The sequence below is a fragment of the Colius striatus genome, chromosome 2, assembly GCF_028858725.1.
Source record: "Colius striatus isolate bColStr4 chromosome 2, bColStr4.1.hap1, whole genome shotgun sequence".
NCBI classification, from domain to species: domain Eukaryota; kingdom Metazoa; phylum Chordata; class Aves; order Coliiformes; family Coliidae; genus Colius; species Colius striatus.
The window spans coordinates 76146338-76169481 of record NC_084760.1 but is presented as its reverse complement, the minus strand read 5'-3'; the positions used below and the strand labels follow the sequence as shown (position 1 = coordinate 76169481).

General features: G+C 36.4%; 1 protein-coding gene across 4 annotated transcripts in view; it reads right to left on the bottom strand.

Annotated features, from left to right (window-relative positions):
• CRIM1 (cysteine rich transmembrane BMP regulator 1) overlaps positions 1-23144 on the bottom strand; it is a 195591-nt gene that overhangs the window by 51239 nt on the left and 121208 nt on the right. For 3 of the 4 annotated variants that reach the window (XM_061991131.1, XM_061991132.1, XM_061991133.1), the window contains 3 exons: positions 23015-23136; positions 10400-10582; positions 6741-6938 (listed from right to left, as the gene is read on the bottom strand). In XM_061991131.1, coding sequence (XP_061847115.1) covers positions 6741-6938; positions 10400-10582; positions 23015-23136 — 503 coding nt within the window. The remainder of the gene's footprint in view (positions 1-6740; positions 6939-10399; positions 10583-23014; positions 23137-23144) is intronic. The other variant, XM_061991134.1, reaches the window with a different exon arrangement.

Genomic DNA, 23144 nt, shown 5'->3' with positions numbered 1-23144 from the left:
CATTAGGAGCATGAAATGAAAACCTCTTCTGGGAGAGGAAGGAAAAATTAAGCAAAATCATGTCTACACATGGAGGAAGACCCCTAACATTGATAATCAAAAAAATGTCTGTTTGGGCAAAGTGAAACAGCTCCCTCTTCTGTACTACTTTATAGCACAAACTACCTCTAAAAGGATGAAGAAGTTCTGATCCTATGAAAATGACACCAATTGACTTAAAGAAATATAGCACCAGTGCATTCAAACATTTACTACTAAAATTATTAACAAAAAAAAAAAGTAGCATGAGAATAATAGTCTCACTTTTTACCTAAGGCTTTATGTGATAACTGGCTAAAAACTAGTCCTGAAGGGTGTGCTGCTCAACAGCCTTTCACTGGAGTCTGCATAGTTGTTAGCATTTTGTCTGCTCTCCAAAAAAGTTAACTGCAGTGTACTAAGCAGCAGCATGTGTGTTTACTTAAGCTTCCTGTAAAAACATTCATATCATTCCAAGAGTGACTAAATGTTTTCCATCTTCATAGTTTGCATTCCAGCCTTCTCAGCCCCTCCAGTTCATTACACGAAGAATATCAGTCCCAAGTCCTTGGCAACAGAATTTCCTTCCTGGGTTTGAAATGACTAATGCCTTGCAGGATTTTTTTTCCCAGTGTTTAGCTGTGTTAACTATCAGAATTCAGTAATACAGCATCACATAACTGTTTATAAAATGTATGCAAGGACACTAGATCATACAATTTTCTAATGTCACAAATAATTCTGAAAATATATTTACTGATACTTCCCAATTCATAGTTCAGTTTGGCAGACTTTGGTTCAGATTTTATGTGTACTGTCAACCTGAAACTACTCAAATGTATATTTTCTATTGACAACTATTTTAATGAAAAACTACTTATAGTTGCAAATTGAAGAGGCCTACTGGGAACCAAAGACTCATAGGGTGTATGTGTGTGTGGGGGGGTTCTCTTTTGTAGTTAATGCAATCAAAATACTCACAAGCTATCAACTCCCAAGATGTGAAGTTAAAAACCTTTGTCTGTTGTCATCAGTTCTTCTTGTTTTTGGTTTAACAGGCACGCATACTCTTCAAATATATTTTAATGCTGACAAGAATTTTTTTGTCAATTTTAGGTGGAGTGATTCTAAGAAATAACCACCTTTTTTAAAGCAGAACCAATTAAACCTATCAAGAAATGTCCAAATAAGTTAAGAAAGCTATTCAAGTTATTGTTACTAAGTAAAGATACGTGAAAGAATAAATTAGTGTGCATCTGGGACACATCTATGAATGCCATGAGGTTCTTTTTAAGTGAGACATTCTTAGCCGCCTTGATGTATATAGTCATTAGCATTCTTTGGTTATTTATCTTTCCAGTAGTCTTCCACTGAATTTAATGATGAATCACTGAAAACTAGAAAAATGTTATTTTATACTAGTATAGCCTTCCTGACTTTCTTAAACTCAGAGACTGTCACTGGCAGTAGGTTTCATTATACCCTGGATGATGTGGTTCAATAGACTCAGCTGCTTTGTCTAAAACTCCTATACTAAATCATGATCTGGCAAACGTAAGCCCAATTCTCTACAGCAGAGTGTTTGCATCTCTTAATTGACTTTGATGAAAGGGCTCGTTGGGAGCTACGGTGCTGGTGCCAAACAATAACTTACACTTCATGCTCTAAGATCTCTGGGCTCAGATCCTGCACCGGTGAACACTGCTTACTACTACTGACTTCATCTTGAATGAATCAAATTTCTTTTCATTGGACTCTGCTGCCTGTTTTAACTTAATGAAGTGCCGGACACGCTAAAGAAACTGAAGTGAGTTACACCTCAACTAGAGTTTGGAGCCATTTATTGATGAGAATGTTAATCTATTTTTGTGAACAAAGTGTCAGCTATAATGACAGCAATGTACTGTGTGCCTTATTCATGAAAATGCTCTGACAGGATGTTGTTTAACACTTAATTTCTCATTCACAGCTTATGCTGGCACCCTGCCACCTGTACCTGAGGGCTCTCACGCAGAAGGATGTACTGTGAGATAACCAATTACTCTGCATCATCAGACTGGGTTGCAGCTTTCCCTATGAATAAGCCTGAGCCTCTGAGAGATGCAAGGGAACAGAAGCAAGCATAGACTTTCCTAAGGAACATTTTTGGCATCAGTGCCAGTGCTGAGCACTTGTATTTATTATCCTGTAAAATAAAAATCAGGTATTTTCACACCACCCTATCCAATATTTACTTGCAGCAAGTGAAACTATTATTACAATTTGCAGATTGCTGTCCATAGATGCAGATGGCCTGAGGGAAACATGGTTCTATCTATTATTGTAGCTTGTTCACATGCTATGATATGTTGCCACTAAACAGCTATTTTAAGTCCCGGTATCCACTTTTTTGTTTTGCAGCAAAATCAATTAAAAATTGAATTGCTAACTTATACCATACCAATTTTATTTAGAAAGAATCAATTGTTAAGAGGGAAGCAAACAGCTTTGTAAGCAGCAGTACTAATACAAATAGATCTGGTTACGTTCAACAGGGCAGGTACACATATCAGCTCCTGTAAAGAAACTCCAAGTGTAAGGAAGTGTGAGCACATACCAAAATTTTGCAGTTTCTATGTCACTTTCTCCCTTCTACCTGGCTGCTTTCATTACATCTGTAGGAATGGATTCTCTGTGAGACTTCTTTGAACTGCACTGGCTCTAAAACTTGGGGGAAAGCACAAAGGGCCAATAGGATTACCTAAGGTTTGGTTCTTAATGAGTATAGTTGAGAAAACAAAGAAAGAAAAAACTGACTAAATAGATAATTGACAAAGGCCAATGCCAAAAAAACAATACCATTACAGCAGCTACAGAAGCCACATAGAAACATTCATCAGCAGCTTAAAACATGATGTTTTCTTGATATGGATCCACAAAACATTATGTGCCTGCTTTTCCCAGCTCTCATCACTGTGTCAATGGAAGAGCTTGAGTTTGGGGACAAGCTGATGAAAGAAGGTCGTCCGTTCACACTAAACTCTCTCAACTTGTCTCTGTCTTTAGCCTCACATGCTTTATAGATCCTTGCTTTCTGCCTTCCCTTCCCAGAAACACCTCAAAATAGCCAGCCCCCTGCTCACACCTTGGTTTTTTATCTATACACCACTTGCACAACCCCATAGACATTGCGGTGTTGGAAAAATGACAAGCAATGACAGGTGTGGACATTTTGTAATGAGCTTTGATCACTTTGATAACTTCGAAAAATCCCCACACCTCTAGGTTGGTGAGCCACATCCATCACTTGCATAAACATCAGAAGCTACACGTGAATTACTATTACTATTCATTTATGTATCCAATTTCCTGAGAGAATCTCCTTTCACTGAGGTTGAAATACAAACTGCGATACACTGAACACATCAAAAGCCAATCTTAGTCATGATATGCCATAGGTGGAATTTTGTTTTCCTCAATTTTCTGCCTTTCTCTAAACCACATCTTCCCTCTTGCAATTCAATTCCATTTTTCTTGTCTAATATTTTGCTTTGCAACAACCTTTTGGGCACTTGAAGAATCTTATCTTCTCATTCTGACTTTGTTATTTTCTCTTAAAGCTATATATACCTAATTTCTTCAGTCTGTCTTCCTAGAACATATTTTGCAGATTTTGGACTTTGCTCACAGCTCTCCTTTTGACTCTTTCCAGCTCACTTCTGTCTTTTTCAGAGGAACAATATCCAGCAAAGAACCAAACGCCTAGTATGTCAGCTGGAGACATACCTACCCATAGGAAAGAGAGCAAAGAGGATGACTTCAGGTATTGCAAATTTTATTCTTGATCTTAATTTCAGTGTTTTTTTGCCTCCAAGGCTCTGCTTTAGAACAAATATATTAATTAATATTCTGCTCTCCAAGATACTGGCTGCTCTTTTTAGCTTTGTTGTCTGTAAGTAATATAAATTTAGCTTTGATGTGAGCTAGGGAAAACACCAGAGCTGGACCCAACACAGATGCTAGTGGATATCAACTACAATGCAACTCACAAAAGGCTGCTCACAGATTTGAAGACTAAATGCATATATGAACTCACTGCATTGAAGTACCATAGGTATGCATACCCCTGTCCTCCATACATCTACCCCATGTTCCCATCTTTCCCTCCTTACTGGTCCTCCCCCAGAGAGTTGCAGTATAGAGTCTCTCAAGCGCCTCACTCACCCTTCCCCTTCCACCAGCAGCAATGGTGGACAAGGTTCATGTATGGAAGAGGTGAGATAACAGTTACACTCTTTGTTAAGTACAATAAATCCCTGACAAGCACTGAGAAAATGGTGCAGTTCAAACCATTTTGGTTGTCCAGTCAACACTGGAATGTGTATTGTATGCTCCATACACACACATACAGGATATACACTATGGATACATATACAGGAGCATGAGAAATTAAAAGAGTGTTTAATGTGAAAAACTGATAGAAACATTTACTTAAAAAAAAAAGAAAACAGATGTTGGCTGCTTGCATACTGTGTTAAAAGATTATTATTTTTACCTGATGTTCTGGGATTTTCTTAATGTGAGCTTTCAAAAAACACTGCTAACAGATTCAGAAAGACACACAGGTTTCCAAAATTAACAAAACTCTGACCTGGTAACACCCTGCAGTTGATAACATATGTAAATATTTTTATTCTGGTTGCTAATCACAAGTCATAGCAGCCCTGAGCTCATTTGATGCCCCCCAAAATAATTTCTAGAAATTTACTGATATTCTTGACTAGTTAATTTCTCAGGGATTTCTTGATTTATTATTATCGCAAGGTACGTTAAGTCTCAGATGCTGAGTAATATCTGAAAGTTGTCTGAAGCTGCTTCTTGCAAACTGAATTTTTTAAGTCTTGGGTTCTAGCATCTCAATTTAGGGCTGAGTTTTAGCAGTCTAGATTTTGATTCTTGAAATATTCCCAAATCTCAGTCCCATCTCAGTGCTTTTAAGCTTAAAATTTACGAAGTCACTCATGTCATTCAGTATTGCAGACAACACACTCAAAACCAGATGACCGCAATTAAGTGTACACCACACAACAGCTAACATAACAAACAAGATAACAAGTGAGATTATGAGATAATATAATTAAGATGACCCAAAATTCTAATTTAAATCCTGATTCGGTAGTACTACTGTGTCAGTCTTGATCTACCTGACATAATTTGTACGACAAGTATAATTTAACACCCCATCCCTCTGGACAACAACAAAACAACTTTTATGGATTTAAGCAGTTGCTACCTACTTCTGCTTCTATGACTAAAAACGTTTTATAGCACAGAATTGCCCAACTTAGTCCAGATGAGCTAACTTGTATACTGAAAGCATTGTGGACAGTATTGAGGCATGTAAACAGTATTGAGGCATGTTAATGAAGCACCAGCTTGGCTACCTTGAAATCTTTATTAAAGAATGATGCTATGCTGCACCCTGAGTTTGCTTCCTATGGTTCATCATAACTATCAGAGTCTGATACAGGTAAGCATTTATCTCTCATTCATTTTTTCCAGTCTAGAACACAAAACACTGATAATCTGCCTACCCTTTTCTCATTGAAGGAAAAAATTCTTAGCATATTAAAATGCTTCCATACACCTCTGTCTATGCTACCTTCCCAAGCTTGCTCAAATACATGCTAAATAATGAGGGGCAACAGCAAATACTCTGGGATATCCATCATGTGGAGATTACTGAGGTTTAAAAGCAGTTAATCTGCTTCCTCATTGTAAAATTAATTCAGTGCAAGTAGCAACTCTCTACAATTCACCATCAGCTTTTATATATTATCTGACACTCTCATATCGTATAACATGAATTTTGGAATGGAAGAGCACCTCTAAGTAATCTGTATGCTCCTCAGATTCATCCTAAAAAGTAAGTATCCCACTGAACTTGGATGGATACCACAACATAAGAAGGGTCTTGAGACACATGCAGTTACAAAAGATTAATTTCACTCTATCACAAATGGAATAGGAAAAAAATAAGCAGTAGCTGAGCACCCACAAGCTCAAGGTGTTGTAATTTAGCAATCTAATGTTTTTCATGATGAGCAACGACTCCATGAAAAGCAACTCTGAACATACAGAGGTTTTTTTCCTAATGTTTCAATTTGCAAACCTTCCAATTTCCAATGCCAGGCTGGGCAAGCATTTACCACATAGATTAATTTTTAGAGGTTAAAATGCAGATTTCATTACCTTATGGATATACACATTCCTTGTATAACTGACTGAGTTTTAATTAACTATCTCCAAGATAACATCCTTTGTAAGTTTCACTGAAATACTTATGTCCAATATAAAAATATATTGTGCACAGAGATTTTCAGTTGTACCTAAATGACACTTATGAGTAAGAAATCGTGAATAATCCAATTATCAGTAATACCAATCGATTGATATTTTGGACTTCTAGCTTTGCCTATATTTATTAATCAGCTTTAAGCAAAACTAAGAATGAAATTAGTGAACAATGCTCATCTTAAGTGATCTTACCAAACACTTTTGGGCCAAAAGAGTATTGCTCATTGCCACATACAGGTATAGTTAAGCCACTTATTTTTTCTGTCCTCACTAATTTATTCAGTCACAGGCAATGCTGTACCAGCTACTTCAAACCTTCAAAATTCTAAAGTATACCAGAAATTACCATGTATACAGCAGTCATGACAGACTGAAGTCAAATTTACCTTCGCATACCGGGCAGCACTCCCCAGGGACTTTAACAGGATTTAGGCAGCTCTGCCCGCAGGCTGTTGCAACGCAGTGCGGATTTCCATTGATGCACTGGCAGAAAGTACAGTCGTCTTCTCGCCAGCGGTCTCCGTGAGCTTGGATCTGACCATTGGCATAGCAGCCAGCAGGGTTATTCACTGGATAAACTGGGTCTGAAATGAGAGGAATTACAGAAGAACAAGTTTTATCTTCCCTTTTACACCTAAACTTTATGTATAACTGCCATATGTTTAGGTTACCTAGAAAGGGTTAGGTGCAGTCCCTATCAAACACTGAAAGAACCAAACTGTGATATACAGTATTATCACAAGATAGGCAACAAGTTAAATATTTGAATATTGAAATTTACCATCAAAGAAGTCCAGTCAACTTACTCTGAACATGTATAGATTCAGTACTCTGTTTTTAACTTTTCCAACTCAAGTTTTGTAGGTAACAATTACATGGGTTAATTTTTTGGTTTTGCGATTCATTCCTCAGAACAAAATGTACCATCTTAAATTTTGAGGGAAACTGAAAACATCTCAAGAAGTTGTTGGAAAGACTTGGGTCAGCATTGTGCCACTGTTTTGCAGTATGAGGAAAGATGTGACATCTAGCACATTTTCTGCTAGAACAAGGAGATTGCCTTAAGCTAGATAATCATCACAGTTTCAGATATACACTAGTTTACTTGAACAGATGACCAAGTTCAACTTTCAATTGCATTTCCTTGAAGGTCATCAAGATCAGCCTGGACATGTTCCTATGCGACCTGATCTAGGTGAACTTGCTTTTGCAGGAGGGTTGGACTAGATGATCTCTAAAGGTCCCTTCCAACCCCTACCATTCTATGATTCTGCTGGAGCTTTTTTCCCCCTAAAAGTCACAAGATCTGCTAACAAACCTAATTAAGACTCGGGTATTTAAATAACAGAATTTTGGGGAAAATAATTTATGTAAAATTTCTCCTCAGGTTTTATGTAAATAAATAATGATGTCTATATATGATTATTTATTACTTGAAATAAATGCAGTTTTTACTTTTAAAAAATAACACTGATATTAATGGGAAAAATGCATTATGTGAATGTATGCAGCTTATAGTGCCTAATAAAAAGATAACTGTTAGTACAGATAATGTACAGTAACTAGATCAAGGTTTCAATTCAAGTAATAATATAAATTATACATCAAAGCAAATTTAATATGCTAAACTAAATACAACTAAAAGTATTTTTTTAGCAGATGTAATACAGCAGACATCAAATATGCACAAGTCATTTATCCATAAGTCAACTACCTTGAAAATCAAATAGAAAAAGAGTACACAGAAAAAATTGCCACCTCTTCATCTACTAGAAAAGTACGATCAATGGGCTGTTAAGTATACATTCTGTCCGTTTAAAGACTTACCTTATAAATTTAAGTGTTACTTAACATAAGCTGAGTTATTAAAAAAATTTAGAAAGCTCTGATCTTGCTTAAGGGAACAAGTAAAATTACAATATGTTAATGGAGCCAGTAGTCTAGCCTCACCTACAAGAATTCTATTAATTCAAAAGGGAACTGTAGTAAAAAAAACCCATATTATCTTACCATGTAATCATTAAAAAATCAGAAATCACACTTTATTGCTACAAGCCCTATGAGGAAAGCACACAATAGGAACAAGTAAGCCAAACAGTGCTGGATGTCTTAACGAAAGACCCTGTAACGTGGCATCTCAATTATGTGAGCAGACAACCCTTGAAAAAGAAGATTGCACTCAATAATTATAAATCATTATCCACTGTATTCTATCTAGTAAGAAGAAATTTCCATTGCAAGCCTAATACACACCAACTCAAACCCAAAATGAAATGCTGAAAGGTTTTCTCGATAGTCTGATTCAAAGGTTACCAAAGTAGAGAAATCAACTCTTAACACAACAATTTCCTGATACATTATAAGACAGCTAAATATTTGAATCAAAGGGGATGAAGGACATACCTAGAACTGTAAGTCCGATGGGGACAATCAGCACCCACATCTGAATATGACAGAACTGATACAGAGCCCATAAGGTATATAGACACACTATTGATGCATCTACATGCCGTCGTAATAATTTTACAGTGCCAATTTTCAGAATATTCACATACATGAAAAACAGTAATTATAGGAAAAAACAACAGACTTCACATAAAGTTAGCAACTCATACAGCAATTTCTTCAGGCATGGATCTACACCACATCAGACATACCTTCTCTAAACTTTTTCAATCTGTCATTAAATTACAGCACTGGATTTTTTTTTCCCCACAAACTTTGAAGGCTCTTAAAAGCATAAGCACAACTGTACCAGAAAAGACTGCAAAGTCTAACATCTTGCCTCCAACCACAGTCAATAATGAAAGTCTTGATTAGATCTTAAACACAGGACAAACATGGACTAGTATCTCTTCCGAATACTTAAGTCTAAAGCATTTTTATTTCAGCTTCTCTAGATGTGAACACCATGTATGAACCTATCTGATATGAAGTGATACAATAAAACATATAAACCCACAAATACTTAAAAAAGTTACTTCCTACTTCCTACCTTCCAGATTTGGGCCTTTTAAAAATCTCTGAAGAAGCTTTCAATAGCTGTAACAAAACAAGTCACCAAAACAGCATAATTCACTAGATACTGTGCTGACTGAAAAAGCCCAACTCTGTTAAAAACTAATTTTTGACTCATTTTTACAAGATTCTTCACTTTCATAATTCTATTTGGAAGGAATCACAATTGTAACAGATCTTTTGGTTTATTTGCTCCTGCAAGGAACTACAGAAAAACTGATACTTTCCATCTTATTTTACTTATTGAAAAGTTATCCCTAAGGTCTCATTTAAACATAGGGACCAGGGACAGGACTTTTGTCTATGTTGTGGCCATAAACTGCTCCCCATTGGGGTGAGATCTAAGCATGGAGTACCAGCCCTATCTCCCTCCACTGGAATTGTGGTAGTATTCTGACAGAAAATGAGTCAAATATTTTGTAGTGTATGCAAGAAGGCCAACGTGAAATTTCTTACAGAATACTTTTAAGGAAGACTATAGGCCTAGGAAGCAGAGGAGAAGGCTGCCAAGAGAGCAATGGAGGAAAACACTGAAGTCAGATTAGTGCTCCATTTCTTTGCTAGATTTGTAGAGATGAGAAAGTGTATGCATTGCTCTAGCTGAACACAACAAGACTAGAATAAGTTGGCTGCAAAGCAATGGAAATGTGTCTTAGAGCCACCACTACTTTGGAGGGGCCATTCTAAATACCTGGTGCAGAAATTATGAACAGCTTCTTATGTCCTCTGAAAGATGCCCCCCCCAAAATCATTCTGCATACTTGACCATGTCTAAGGAAGCTCTTATGTAGATTGAAAGGAAACCTGAACAGCTCTACATAAAAAAGACAGTGCCAGTATCAGAGAAGCACTGCAAAGAACAAGACAGCACACAGACACAGCAAAAATGTATAAATAAGTTGACTTATAGAGGAATCTGCAAACTTTGGAAGGAAAAATAGAGCACCTGCTTGCTCATTTGCATTGAAAAATCATATAAAAAATAAGTAGCAGATTTAAGCAAACTGGATTAAAAAAGGTGCTGTACCTTCACATACTGGGCAGCACTCTCCTTCTGGCACATAGTACCTGTCGCAGTGCAGCTCACCACACTGGGCAGAGAAACAGATAGAAACTCCACCTTGGCATCGACAAAAACGACAAGCATCCATTCGAAACATGTCTCCCTCATAATATTCCATGCTGTTAAATATGCAAGTTGGCTTCACTTCTGAAAGAAGAAGAAAAAAAGGTATTTTACAGATATTATTAAGCAGGAAATCATTAAACTCATGTTGCCTCTGACAAAAACATTTATATAAAAGAGATAGTTGATTTTTCTTTATTTTTTTTAAAGACAATTTTAAGAACATGGCATATTTTATTGTCTGTTTCAACAATGCAAGAAAACAAAATGCTACTTGAAATTACTTTCAGAGTAGTTATTTACAATTAAAGGTTTCCATTAAAAAAAAAAAATCAAACTACTGAAGGAAGATTATAGCACTAGTATTTCAGCTGTACAGGCTGCCCAGAGGGGTTGTGGAGTCTCCTTCCTTGGAGGTCTTCAAGACCCGCCTGGACATGTTCGAATGCAACCTGATCTATGTTGACCTGCTTCTGCAGGGGGGTTGGACCACATGATCTCTAAAGGTCCCTTCCAATCCTTTCCATTTTATGATTCTGTGATTCCCAAGTATTAAATCTTTCTCATTCTGGATGAGCCAGAAGCTACTTCAAATTTCAGCACACAAAGCAATAGACTTTTTCCATTTTAAGAATACAGTTTCTGATGTTTCTTAAATGTAGTCTTCAGTTCTGGAGGACCTGGTACACAGGTGGGTAAATTGCACTAAAGCTGTTCAATCCATAGGGATATGTATAAAAAGACCCCAACAAACATATTCTGTGACTGCATGATCTATTTATGCAGAATTGAATATTTCTCAGTTCAAGAAACGTGGAGACGTACTAGGCAGCTCACATCTGTACTCCGTACAGAAAACAACCTCAAATAATTATGTGATCACTTTAGTGTTTCAAAAACACAAGAAAACTACTTTTTGTATGCCTCCTTCTACAGTAGAGTCCTAACGTATAATTGAATCCAAACTTTGTGGAGAAACTAAAACCCTCAGAAAATTCCTAAGTATTTTGGAAGGATATAGTATACTTACTTTATTAACATTAAAAAAAAAAAATCACCCAAAAATATGCTAACTAAACCAACAAAACAGTTTGCATATTAAATATCTTTTTAATAATTATTACTTTTTAATACCAAAAAGGTTTGATTCCAGATTATGAAGAAGATCCACACATCACAAATAAGGCTTCCATAGGGCTTTTGACCTACCAGTTATCTCACACATACAAACTTTCCTTCATCTCCCTCACCTATTGCCAGCAGAGCTTGACACATATATACAACACTGCAGCTCCACAGCCCAGGGCTGAATTATTGTGACTAAAGACACCACAGAAGACATACTCCAGGTTTATGTTCATCTGTACTACCACACATTAGGATATCATGACTTCAGACTCCTCTCTTTTCCTCACTCTATGGACCTCTATGACACTAGCCCAAGGTGTTTGAAAACAGGTACCTGAAGTAAACCTGTATCTAGTAAACAAAGTATTTTTCAGAAGCTACAAATCTAGCACTCTCAAAAGGCAAAGGTTCTGCAAGCAGAGAGCTCTTTACTTCAGCAACAAAGTAAAAATTAAAAATATTACCAAACTGTACATAAGCCCATCAAATTTCATTACATCTGAACTAAACACAGAAAAGGAAAGGACAACTGCCTGATTTCTGTAGAGCAGACGGAAAAGAATATTTATTTACTTACATGTGTAATACCTAGTCATGCAGGGCTGAAAACTCTGCCCACTTTGTGGCCAGGTGATTTTTCTTTTTTGATTAAAAAGATTTAAATGAAAATTCAGCATTTGCATATTCCTTTCCACCTACCTCAGTACTCTTACATTTAGAGGACAAAAACTTGTAATCTGAGTTACTCCTGACAATGATACAGGTTTTCCTTAAAATTCTAAAGCATTTAAAGGAGTAAATTATTTTTTTCCACATACATCTATGCTGATCTCCAGCTTTTAGTCATTGAAACTTTCAAGTCTCCTGAGCAATGTTTCATTTTTATTTGCCTGTTCTGTCTTTGAGGCAAAATGTAGAAAGCAGCATTAAAAAAAAAAAAAAAGTTTAATAGGAGGAAATACCACTGTGTCCGGCAAAACAGCTATGACTTCATTAGAAAGCAATTCACATAAACAAATGCTTGAGAAATATTTCAAGTTTATGCAGCTCAAGCTGTTAGTTTAAAAACTTTCTCAAAAAATGCCAACACAACTCAAAAGGCCTTTAAACCCTTGGCTTCTGACTTTACTGTTTTGATTGCAGCTTTCCAGATTTTAACTAATTTCCCCTATCCCCCCAACAGTAGATGCAAATTCCTGTCTAGTTAGGAGTAGAAACACTGTCTTTGATGAACTATCGTTCAGTTTTAAAATATCCAAACAAGACCAATGTTCAAGCAATCAACTTTAAGTCCTGAAAAGAATCAGTATGTTTTACTCATACAATGAAAATCACCACACAATTTCACTTCCTGTGCATTTTTACCATCCAGACTTATGGTAATATATAAATTAATACTAAACTACTGACTGAAGTCTATATCTCCATCTATGAGACAAGGATTACTTTTGTTAAAACCATATGTAACAATGCAATCTTAAGACTCAGTCAAGCCAAAACAAGCACTAAACAAAGAACTCTAGCTTTAGATACTCATGATGTGGAAGCTTGAAGAAAGATTGAGCATAATGCTGTGGAACTGTAATGATGCATTTCTTCCAACACAGTATGATGGAAGATACTCTCAGTTCTCTCTCTCTTTTTTAAAAGTGCCAATTTAATTGCCTTGCTGATCTATGTACAGCAGCCAAAATGGAGTGAAAGAACATAAAGTTTACATTAAATAATGGAACTTTCCCCAAAGGCTAACAACCATGAATTCATCATTCTGACAATAAAGAGAATGCTACAGGTAGAATTCTTCAAGTACCAAAGATTCACTGCATGACAAAGTAATTTAAATTGGCTGAACTTCATATCACAGAGTGCTGAAATGTATCCAAAACCTCAAATCCCATTTCTGATGCAGAATAACAGAATAAAACCATGGGCATGAGACAGACATCCAGCCTATGTATTCATCAACATGAATTCACTGTCTGCCAGCTATCAGATAACCCAGTAATACAAGATTGATCCAGACCAAGCACAGACGTACAACTGCCCATCTGTGAAAGGAGCCCAGACAGAGAAGACAGTATTCAGAACAATACAGAGTTTATACTGGCTGTGGAAGGACAGATGGTATCACAACTCTGTTCCTATATAAAGTTAAGCATGACTAAGAGACTGGACTTGATTTGGAAGTAAAGTTCCCATCACAGAGTTAAATGAGAAATAGTTCTGGCACAAATTTAGCTCTACAGATCTCACAGTCATGGCCTTTTTTTGTTCTGGGAGAGGGAGTCCTCAAAGTCAGCACTGCAGTTAAGTCACACAGCCTCACACTGCAGACCAGAAACCAGGATTATTTCTCAAGACTTTTATCTCCAATCTGAACTTCAAACAAACACAATTTGTTTCAGTAAATAAGTTTTATGAAGTATTTTACCTTACGCTTTTACATCTAACTAAATACAGTTCTATTGGCTGATTAGCCCAAAAGAAAACTTCTGTTACAGAGATTTCTGCAGTTTCCCCAGTATTTGTGGATTTCTTTGATTAGAGTCATGGAACAGCTGAGAAACACACGCAAGTTTGGCAATCCATCCCTTGCAAGGCAGCAATTCTGCGTACAGTCTGAGAGTATGCGATACTTCACCCATCAGCTGTTTGTAGGCAAGTTTGGGCATTTTCATTTGCAGTGTCAAAAATTCCAGTGCTCCCAAAGGGGAAGTGAGATTCAAAACGTTTTTCTGTTGTTTAAAGGATTAAAAGGTTCACAATTCCAGTACTTCAGATGTTCTTTCATTGTACAAAACTATTTGCACCAGGCTCTTGGAAGCAACTGGGGCAAGCGCTGTGAACTTTCAATTAAATGAAAGGGAAGGAAACTGATAAGCTTGAATCCTGTGTCCATATAAACAAAACACAGAAAAGTCTTCTGTTTTTCAACAGCTGGGTTGACAAAGAATTTTTTTTTAAAAAAGAGAAGTATACATTTCACTTGAATTAGCCTATAATAATGTTAAAAGGACCACACAGTATGCACTTCTGTTTCCTTGCAAATATATGAAAACAAGCTAGGTAGAAAAAAAGATATTTGGGATCTTGCTCTTGAGATTGTACTGCTTAGTGCAGTGCAATTAACACAATTGCCACACCATTCTGAAAGTCCTTTGGTCTGGTGTCTTCTAAAAAGGTCACCCAGAAACGGATATCAGAATTAAAACAACTCTGTAACTATTATTTGTAAATCAATGTGATTATTTATTCAAGCATTGATATACAATTACTTACACCTACTTGCACAGCTTAAAGGATACATTTTGTGGCACCTGTGGTTTGTAAAAGATATTGAAAGATACTTGGACACTGAAGCAAATCAACTTCAGCAATTAACCTTTAAATCAAAATGGAAATAATCTGAGTTTTATAATAAGATTTCTAGCGGAGAAAGTCCATAACATCACATTAGAAACCACTGCAGCTGCCTCAGTCTATATACAGTCCCAACTTTCAGCAACAGTCTTAAAGTTTTCTCAGCATCAGAGTCCAATCTAGTAATCTTTCGGCAGCTTCAGGGGACAGGTCTTGACATACATGCTCTTTTCACATGCAATAGACAAAACTGAGTAGTTCCCCATAGAGACAGAAGAATTACTCCCAAGTCACTGTATAAGGTGGAGATTGCATCATGAAAAAGGAGCAGGAAAAGATTCCCCTGACAAAAATCAGCTCTACTTGACACATCCCCAGTTTCACCTTTGCTTTAAAACCACTGCTAATGGAAAAACCGCAACCTGCCTACTGAACGATTCCATAGTTTTAACTACTGTAACTAAGCTGAAATCATAGCAAGGGTAATCCAGGTCAGAAATAGTAAACAGAGAAAAAGGACATTCTGCAAGTATCATTACTTTCCCCATCTTTAAGGTATGTGTCTACTGGTTTTTACCTTCCTGCACTGGGCAAATTTGTTGCTAAGAGGACTCATCTTGGCTGTCTCTACCTCCATTCTTTCATACAGATAAAAAGCAGACATTTTTTCTTACAATTTTTTCTTCATCAGGTCATGCTTTTCAGTGTATGACTGTTTCTGTGGCATTCCTCTAGGCTATCCTCTTCTTTTCTACACCTCCCCTCTGGAAATTAGGCAGTGCTGCTTTACAACATCTTGCACTACCTTACAGCCCTACCATAGAAGACAACCAGGACAGCCAAAGGACAAGATGGGGCCACCAAGGGCAGCGGCTGTGCTCTAAAATCCCTAAATAGTTATAAATTATTCTCCATAAAATCACCAAGAAATTCTTGGAAGCAAGCCATGTTCCTTACAACAGAACAATGTGTTTCAATCCCAGTAGTCTCTTGTCAGTCTATTATAGGAGAAAATACACATTGTGATCAGTTTAGTCCTAGGCATGTCACCAGGTTGGAAGCATCTGAAACAATGTCTGCACCACTAAAAGATACTGGCATCGACCATCAATCATTGATAGTAAATCTGTGATAAGCCTCCAGTGCACGAGAGAAGTTAAAACGTAGTTTAATATTAATATTCCTTTTAGTACTTACCAAACAATTATCTTTTGCTTCTTGCAATCGGCATTTTCCATTTTGCTATTTTTAAGTATCTAAAGTCCACCACATCACACTGTGGTTTTGGATGCCTAAAGACACATATGCAGTAATGTTTAATTAGAATCAGGACTACATTCAGGGCTCTAATCTGTGACAGACTCTATTACCTTGGTCAAAACCTTATAACTTAAGAGTATAAGTAAAATTAGCTTAATGAAAGTGCAATATGAGTTCTGTCAGGATTAGTACAATAAATAATGGGAACTTCCTGCTAATTAGACGGTGCCTGTAAGGTGCTTCACTTCGATTACATTCTTCTTCAGAGTAGATTTTCCTTGCTAATCCAATATTCCTCATCAAGTCTCTTTAGTACTCATTGATGCACCCTTTAGGTGATTCTTATTTCTCCTGAGAAATAATAGAATAACCTTTGTCTTTTTCCAAATCATGAGCTTAATAATGGAACTGCAATTGTTGTGAGGATTAAGTGCATCAGTAGCTGACAAGAAGCCTGATTAAAGAGGTATTTCAATCTCTTCTCCAATTCAGTACCATTGTATAGAGACACAAGTGAGAAGAAATCCAGGAGGCACAGTGAAAAGAAAAATGTCTCATTTATGTCAGTGGTATCTTCTTGAAGCAAAAAAAATTAGTGGCAGTTATAAAATGCAGTTGTGTGTCAAGTCAAATGAATGAGCTCAATGATTTAGAAGATCATTTCTATACCATTTGATCAGTAGTACAGCCTGAAACAGCAGTATAGCAAGGGTCACAATCTCAAGTTCCAAGGGAACTTTTCATCCTTTCTTCCTTGGATCAATGTCAGTTATTGTCACGCATGCATCATGCAGTCCAATTTTAATGGACAGGGCAATGAAAGTCCACAACTCATCTCTATGGGAAAGCGACATGCAGTGAGGCTCCAGAGCACTCTCCGATTACAGCTTATGTGTGGTTTTATCAGAAAGAAGCTTGGTCTCAAGCTTGGACACCACATGGACACATTAATGAAGACCACTCTCACACACACTATTTACCATCTTTCACAAAGCAGAGACCCTTTTTAAAGCAGTGACTGTATTCAGTCAAACCTACCGAGAAGTGGGAGCCTCGACTGAGAGAAGGAAGCAGCTGCAGGATGCTTAGTAATTTTTCTCTCGATTTCTAAGACAGACCTTGGACTCAGTATGTGCAACTTAAGATTCATGAGACTCATGCACCAATACCCAAAGAGAACAGGCAATTTTGGATACTCTCCTGTTTCAAAACATTTCTACCATTGCTGCACATACAGCTTTCAATCTCTTTAGATTCACTTGTTGATGTTCTAATTTAATGATGAATCATTTTTTTTCCTTACAGGCTCTCATGAGAAAAGGCATTAGATCTAATGATAATCAGGACTATCAGGCAGAAATCTTGGTAATACATTTTGAGTGGATCAGAAGAAACCTTGAATTAACTTCTAAAAAATGCAAGATTTTGGGAATGACTGTATCTTGGATATTCTTGGAAATACATTGCTTAATATTCTCCAAATTTATATCATATACTACCCATTATTTTCTAGATGGAAATCAAATTTCACATGAGTGCAAGCAGGGAAACTTCACAGCAACTGGAATAATTTTCCTTTAAACAAAGCAATATACACACTCCCTTTCACTGAAACATGCACTCTGTTACTCTGAAGCTGCACAACAGGCAAAACCTCATTTTCACACATTAAGATTAAATTACTTGTTAAAAATGTCCCATCTTGCCTTATTTTCTCTGAATGACTCACACGTATCAGGAATGAGCATGTTTGATTAGGGATGTAGCTCTTCCTTGTAAACCTTACTACTGAACACCACTATACTAACGTCTGATTCCCATATGCAACAACCACTGTGTCTTGGTTTGGGCTAGGATAGGGTTAACTTTGATGAGGAAATAAGAAGGGGTACAGCATGGGCAGTTGACCCAGGCTATTCGATACCCTACTGATGTCATGCCCAGTACATATAGGCAGGGAGCTAGTCAGGGGCAGTGCTGCGGAGCTGCGCATTCGACTACGGGTTGGGAGCGGTCGTGTCAGGTCCTGGGCGGTAGGGAGCTGCGGCATGCACCATTCCTTTTGTATATCCCCTCATTTACTGTTATAACTGTTTTTTCCTGAACTTTCTTCTTCTTACTGTTGTTCTATTAAACTGTTCTTATTTCAGCCTATGTAGGTTTTTCCCCTTTTTTCACTGGTTCCCCTCCCCGCTCTACCAGGAGGAGGATGAGTGAGCGAGCACCCTCATGGCTCTTTGTCCCCGGCTGGACAAAACCATGACACAGTGATGTATATAACTCCACAAGCTAGACCTCTAGTTATATGATTTAGATTTACATTTAATAGTTGATGCTTCTGTCTCCTCCAGGCCAAAATTCTATTACATGCACAACCTGGAGCTTGCTCTGAGGTTCATCAAGAAAGATTGATTAGGAACAATAGCCAGCTTGCCACCTTCTAAGCAAAGATGACTGACAAAATTGTATCACTATTGCATTGTAAACCAGTGTTTAACAGGAGTTGCAAGGTTTAATTTACAAATTAAACAGTAAAGGCCTTTCTTTTGACAAGGAACTAAGATCAAGAAATGAAGTTGCAGTTATCATGGCTGTCCAAGCTGTCATTTTGACAGCCAAAGACTAGGCAGAGTATGTTTCTGGGATGGCCATACTCATACTGGATAAATCATGGCAGTGGAACTTTCAAAAGGGAACTTTGGCTTGATTCTTACCAATGTGAAAAAAAATTAAGAATTATTTTATTTGCAAAGATATCCCCCTTCAAAATAAAGAAATCGATGCATTCCTTAAAAACCTTTCAGTTGATTGACTTCTGGGACAAGAATCACATTCTAATGGTAGTAAGGTGTGTGGCATTAATTGTAATGACTGATTACTTTAACCTCAAGTGTTTTAAAAAGCTGAAACTTATGTCTTCAGTCGGAGTAACACTTTTATGTAAAGTACTCTGTTATCTGCATATATTTATGATGATTAAAATGTCATATGGAACTACTAGGAGCATCATCTCTCTGTAATGTATCTTTTTTCTCATTACCAATGAGTAAGTTGTTCTCAACACTTCCTAAATTATTCCCTATATAAAAAAATCCCAAGAATCAGCTTGATCTACACAAAAATAGACAGCCACAGACAGTAGGTACTTAACAACAAGCCCCAATTAAATAAAAAAAAATGTTCAGAACCATTTCCAAGCAGGAATAAACACTGCTTTGGTGATAAATAATATCTATACAATTACATAACAAACTATGAGAAATAGCAAATCACACATGATAGGAGGTATAATGACACACTCAAAATAGATTTGAAGCATAAAAATAATGATTAGTGTATTGACTTACTGCCGTATATACAATCAGACAGGAACAACAACTCCACGATCTGCAAAGAATAATTACTTAAGATGTTTCCCTCACTGCAGATTAATGTGCTTTCTAAGACAGACTAACCAAAAGCTAGTTGTATTGGTAATAAAGATCTACAGAGTGGCACATAAAAATCTACACAATATATCTAGAGACATATTGTAGAGATCCTACATCAGTTTTATATTAAATCCAGGAAAAATATTTGCAAAGGAATGACTGATTAGTCCCCAAACTGCTGACAAACAACAAAGAGAACATACTGTAGAGTCTCCAGGCGACAAATATTTTGCTTCCCTTATTTATTAACTATCTCCTTGTCAACATCAGCCAATGCTGTTCTGCAACAAGAGCAGACCTCTTTCCTACACAGTAAAGGCAACCTCCTGTCTCTGAAGATACAACTCTGCATTTACCACATTAGCACATACTCACAATAAATATTCCAAGAGTAACACCCTGCACATCGTTACTCCATGATACACAGAGTGATTTTCTTGCAGTCTACATATATGTACTCGTAATGGATGTCTTTAAAATAAAGTAACTCGGATCATCGGTATAATTCCTGGTGGCTTTTTTCTTGCCCTTGCCCCACCCACCACCTCCAATTATTTACCTCTAACATTAAACAGAAGTTATAACATCAGGAAAACTATACTAATGTGACTATCTTTTATTCTGTCTTCTTGCCTGTTTTCAGACGTTTTCAAACACAGAAATAACTAATGGAACTTGTTTGGAACACTGATTACACAACTTCCCCACTTACCATCTATAAATCCATTAACATGCATTTGATTAAAACAAAGTCTTTAAAAAGGCATCTAATCCTAATTGGAATGGATGAAGATAAGGAATTCAGCATCTTCCTGGCTGTTTGTGCCAACAGCTAACCACCCTCACTGCTGAGAACAGCATGTCCTAGATCTTACAGATTTAGCTCTTGTTACTTTGATGGCATTTTTTTTAATGAAGAAATTGATCTAAGCCTATCACTGTGAGACATTTTCTCCATCTGTCACTTATATCTACTCCATCTCTTTTGCATTTGATAGTATTTCAAGACCCTTTTAAAAAACAGACCTGGATATTATATTCAACTATCACTCTCAGAAACAACATTGCTTTCTCTTGATTTTAAACTGTTAGAAGTAATGGTAGAGAATTTATATATATTTACCAGTTTGTCATTGCATTGCACATTTATCTAAGAAGTTCTCATCAGAATTAATGCTCTAGGAATTTACAGGTTTTAGAGATATGCCTTGCAGTATTTATCCCTGATGTTAAGAACCAGCTAACTATCCTAAAACGCAGTTGAAAAACCCCAAATTATAAAGCAATGCAGAGCAAGATCCATGACTGTTCTCACCTCTTTACTAATCTCCCACACAATCCAAATGTTGCATATAGAGCTCATCATGAGTAGTTTTACAGTTACTACTAGATTCAAGCTTATAACTATTTCCTCTTTCCAAAATGAGGCATCATTAATAATTGCACCTGGAGGTTTCTCACTTCTGAATGTACTTAAAGTGCTTTCAAGTAACAGCATAGATTTAAAAATCTGATTGTAGCATTAAAGACAAATATATTTTTTTTAAAAACAAAACAAGTATTTAAATCTTCTGATCAAGTTTCTCAGATTTTTTTTTAAGAGTAACATTAAAAAAAGTTATTTTCATACTGGCCCAGAATATTTTAATACTGACGTTTTAAGGACATAAACAAGACAAAATATTATCTCTTCTTAAAAACCTTTGTTCTCCTCTAATCTGGCCTTTCTGCCTCCTTCTGTGGTATCAACTTCCCTTCAAAATCCCTTTTAAAATTTTTTTTTCTTAACATTTTACTCCATTTTCACAGGGTAGTAAGGTGAAGATTAGGAATTGGAAAGTCTTGAGAGGCAAAAAGAAATCCTGACTGAAAAGCACGTTGAGCCTTTGGAATAAGGCAATAACACACAGGGCAACAGTGATGAGAGTCCAAATTCACTGTTAACATTACAAATAGGTTATGAAAATGACCAAGGACAAAACATGGGCAATTTAAACAGCTACACCTAACATCTAATAGGATATATACTGCAACAATTTTGGTATCAGTACCCACAAATAACTTGCAGACTGAAGAGAAACAGGAATGTTAACAGGGTGGTTTGCACCTTCAAGATTGTTTCACACCAGCAAACACATCATATCAGCAATTGGCTTTGCATTTCCTGCTCGAAGTGCTGAAGTAAACCCTGAATTAATCATTGCATTGAGGTGTGCCACACAGTTAAAACAAATTCAGAAATTATACTCTAACAGAATGACATGAATATGAAATAAAGGAAGATGTGTATTACTTTAGTGTAACAGGCAATATATAAACAAAATTAGATGAATTGCATTAATTCTACGGTATCTACAATCATCCCAAATACTGAAAAGAAATAATCTGAAAGCGAAAGACTATGTGATTTTTCCTAATGCAAGCTCTTTTATTCATATGAAGCAAAGCCATTTTTATATGTAACATCTTATTATATACACTAAGTATTGTTTCTTAACGTTTGGGGATTCAAATTACTGCTATGTGTAAATATCACAAACATTCTCCTGAGGAGTTTCTCTTTCTCTGTGTAAGTTTATGTACACATGCAACGAAGAATGTAAAATATAAGCTGTTTTGAACATATGATATAAGCACTACTAAAGATGAAATATTGCTAAATAAATATTAATTAGTAAATATTGCACTTTCAAGAGTATTTTCCCCTTGTATGTAACAATAAATATTTAAGTCTCTTCACAATTCACTGGATATGGCATATATGAAGTGCTATATATAGCATAGAGCAGTTCTGAGATACAGTCATTTATATAACAAATTCAAGGTTTCAAATATTTTCTAAATACTTACATCAGGAAGTTAAGAATGAGAATCGGTCTATTCTTACACTGGTTCTCACAAAATTCAAATTGTGATTTGTACATCAAATTGTACATGAAATGTACAATATCCAATTGTACGTTTGTGTTAAAAAATACTTTGAAAATGTTTCTTAAAGCAGTTGCAGAACTTAGCAAAAATTTAACTTCTAAAAGGATTCTAATGTTTGCTACTAGCAAAGGAGTACCTGAAAAACATGCAACGAGGAAGTCTTGTTAAAACTATAATTCCCTCTTTCACAAGGAAAAGTGCTTTAGAAATTCAAAACAACAATGACAACTTACAAATGACAGTTGTAAGTATCTTCAGCTGACATTCCAGTTCCCTTCTTACAGAACAAACTTCAAGAAAGTGATTTCTCTTAGATCTTGACAACATAATAAAAATAACCAAATGTCCTGCATCTCCCAGACATATAAAATCCTCCTCTCCAAGTGCAAGAGAAAGCTTCACATACCATTGACACATTCAAAGACATCACAGCACTTGCCAGGTGTTCCATCTCCACGTGAGACTATCTGGGGAATGGAGCCTGCCTCGCACATGGGGAAACCACATAAACCAGAGAGACATTCGCATCTGAAACC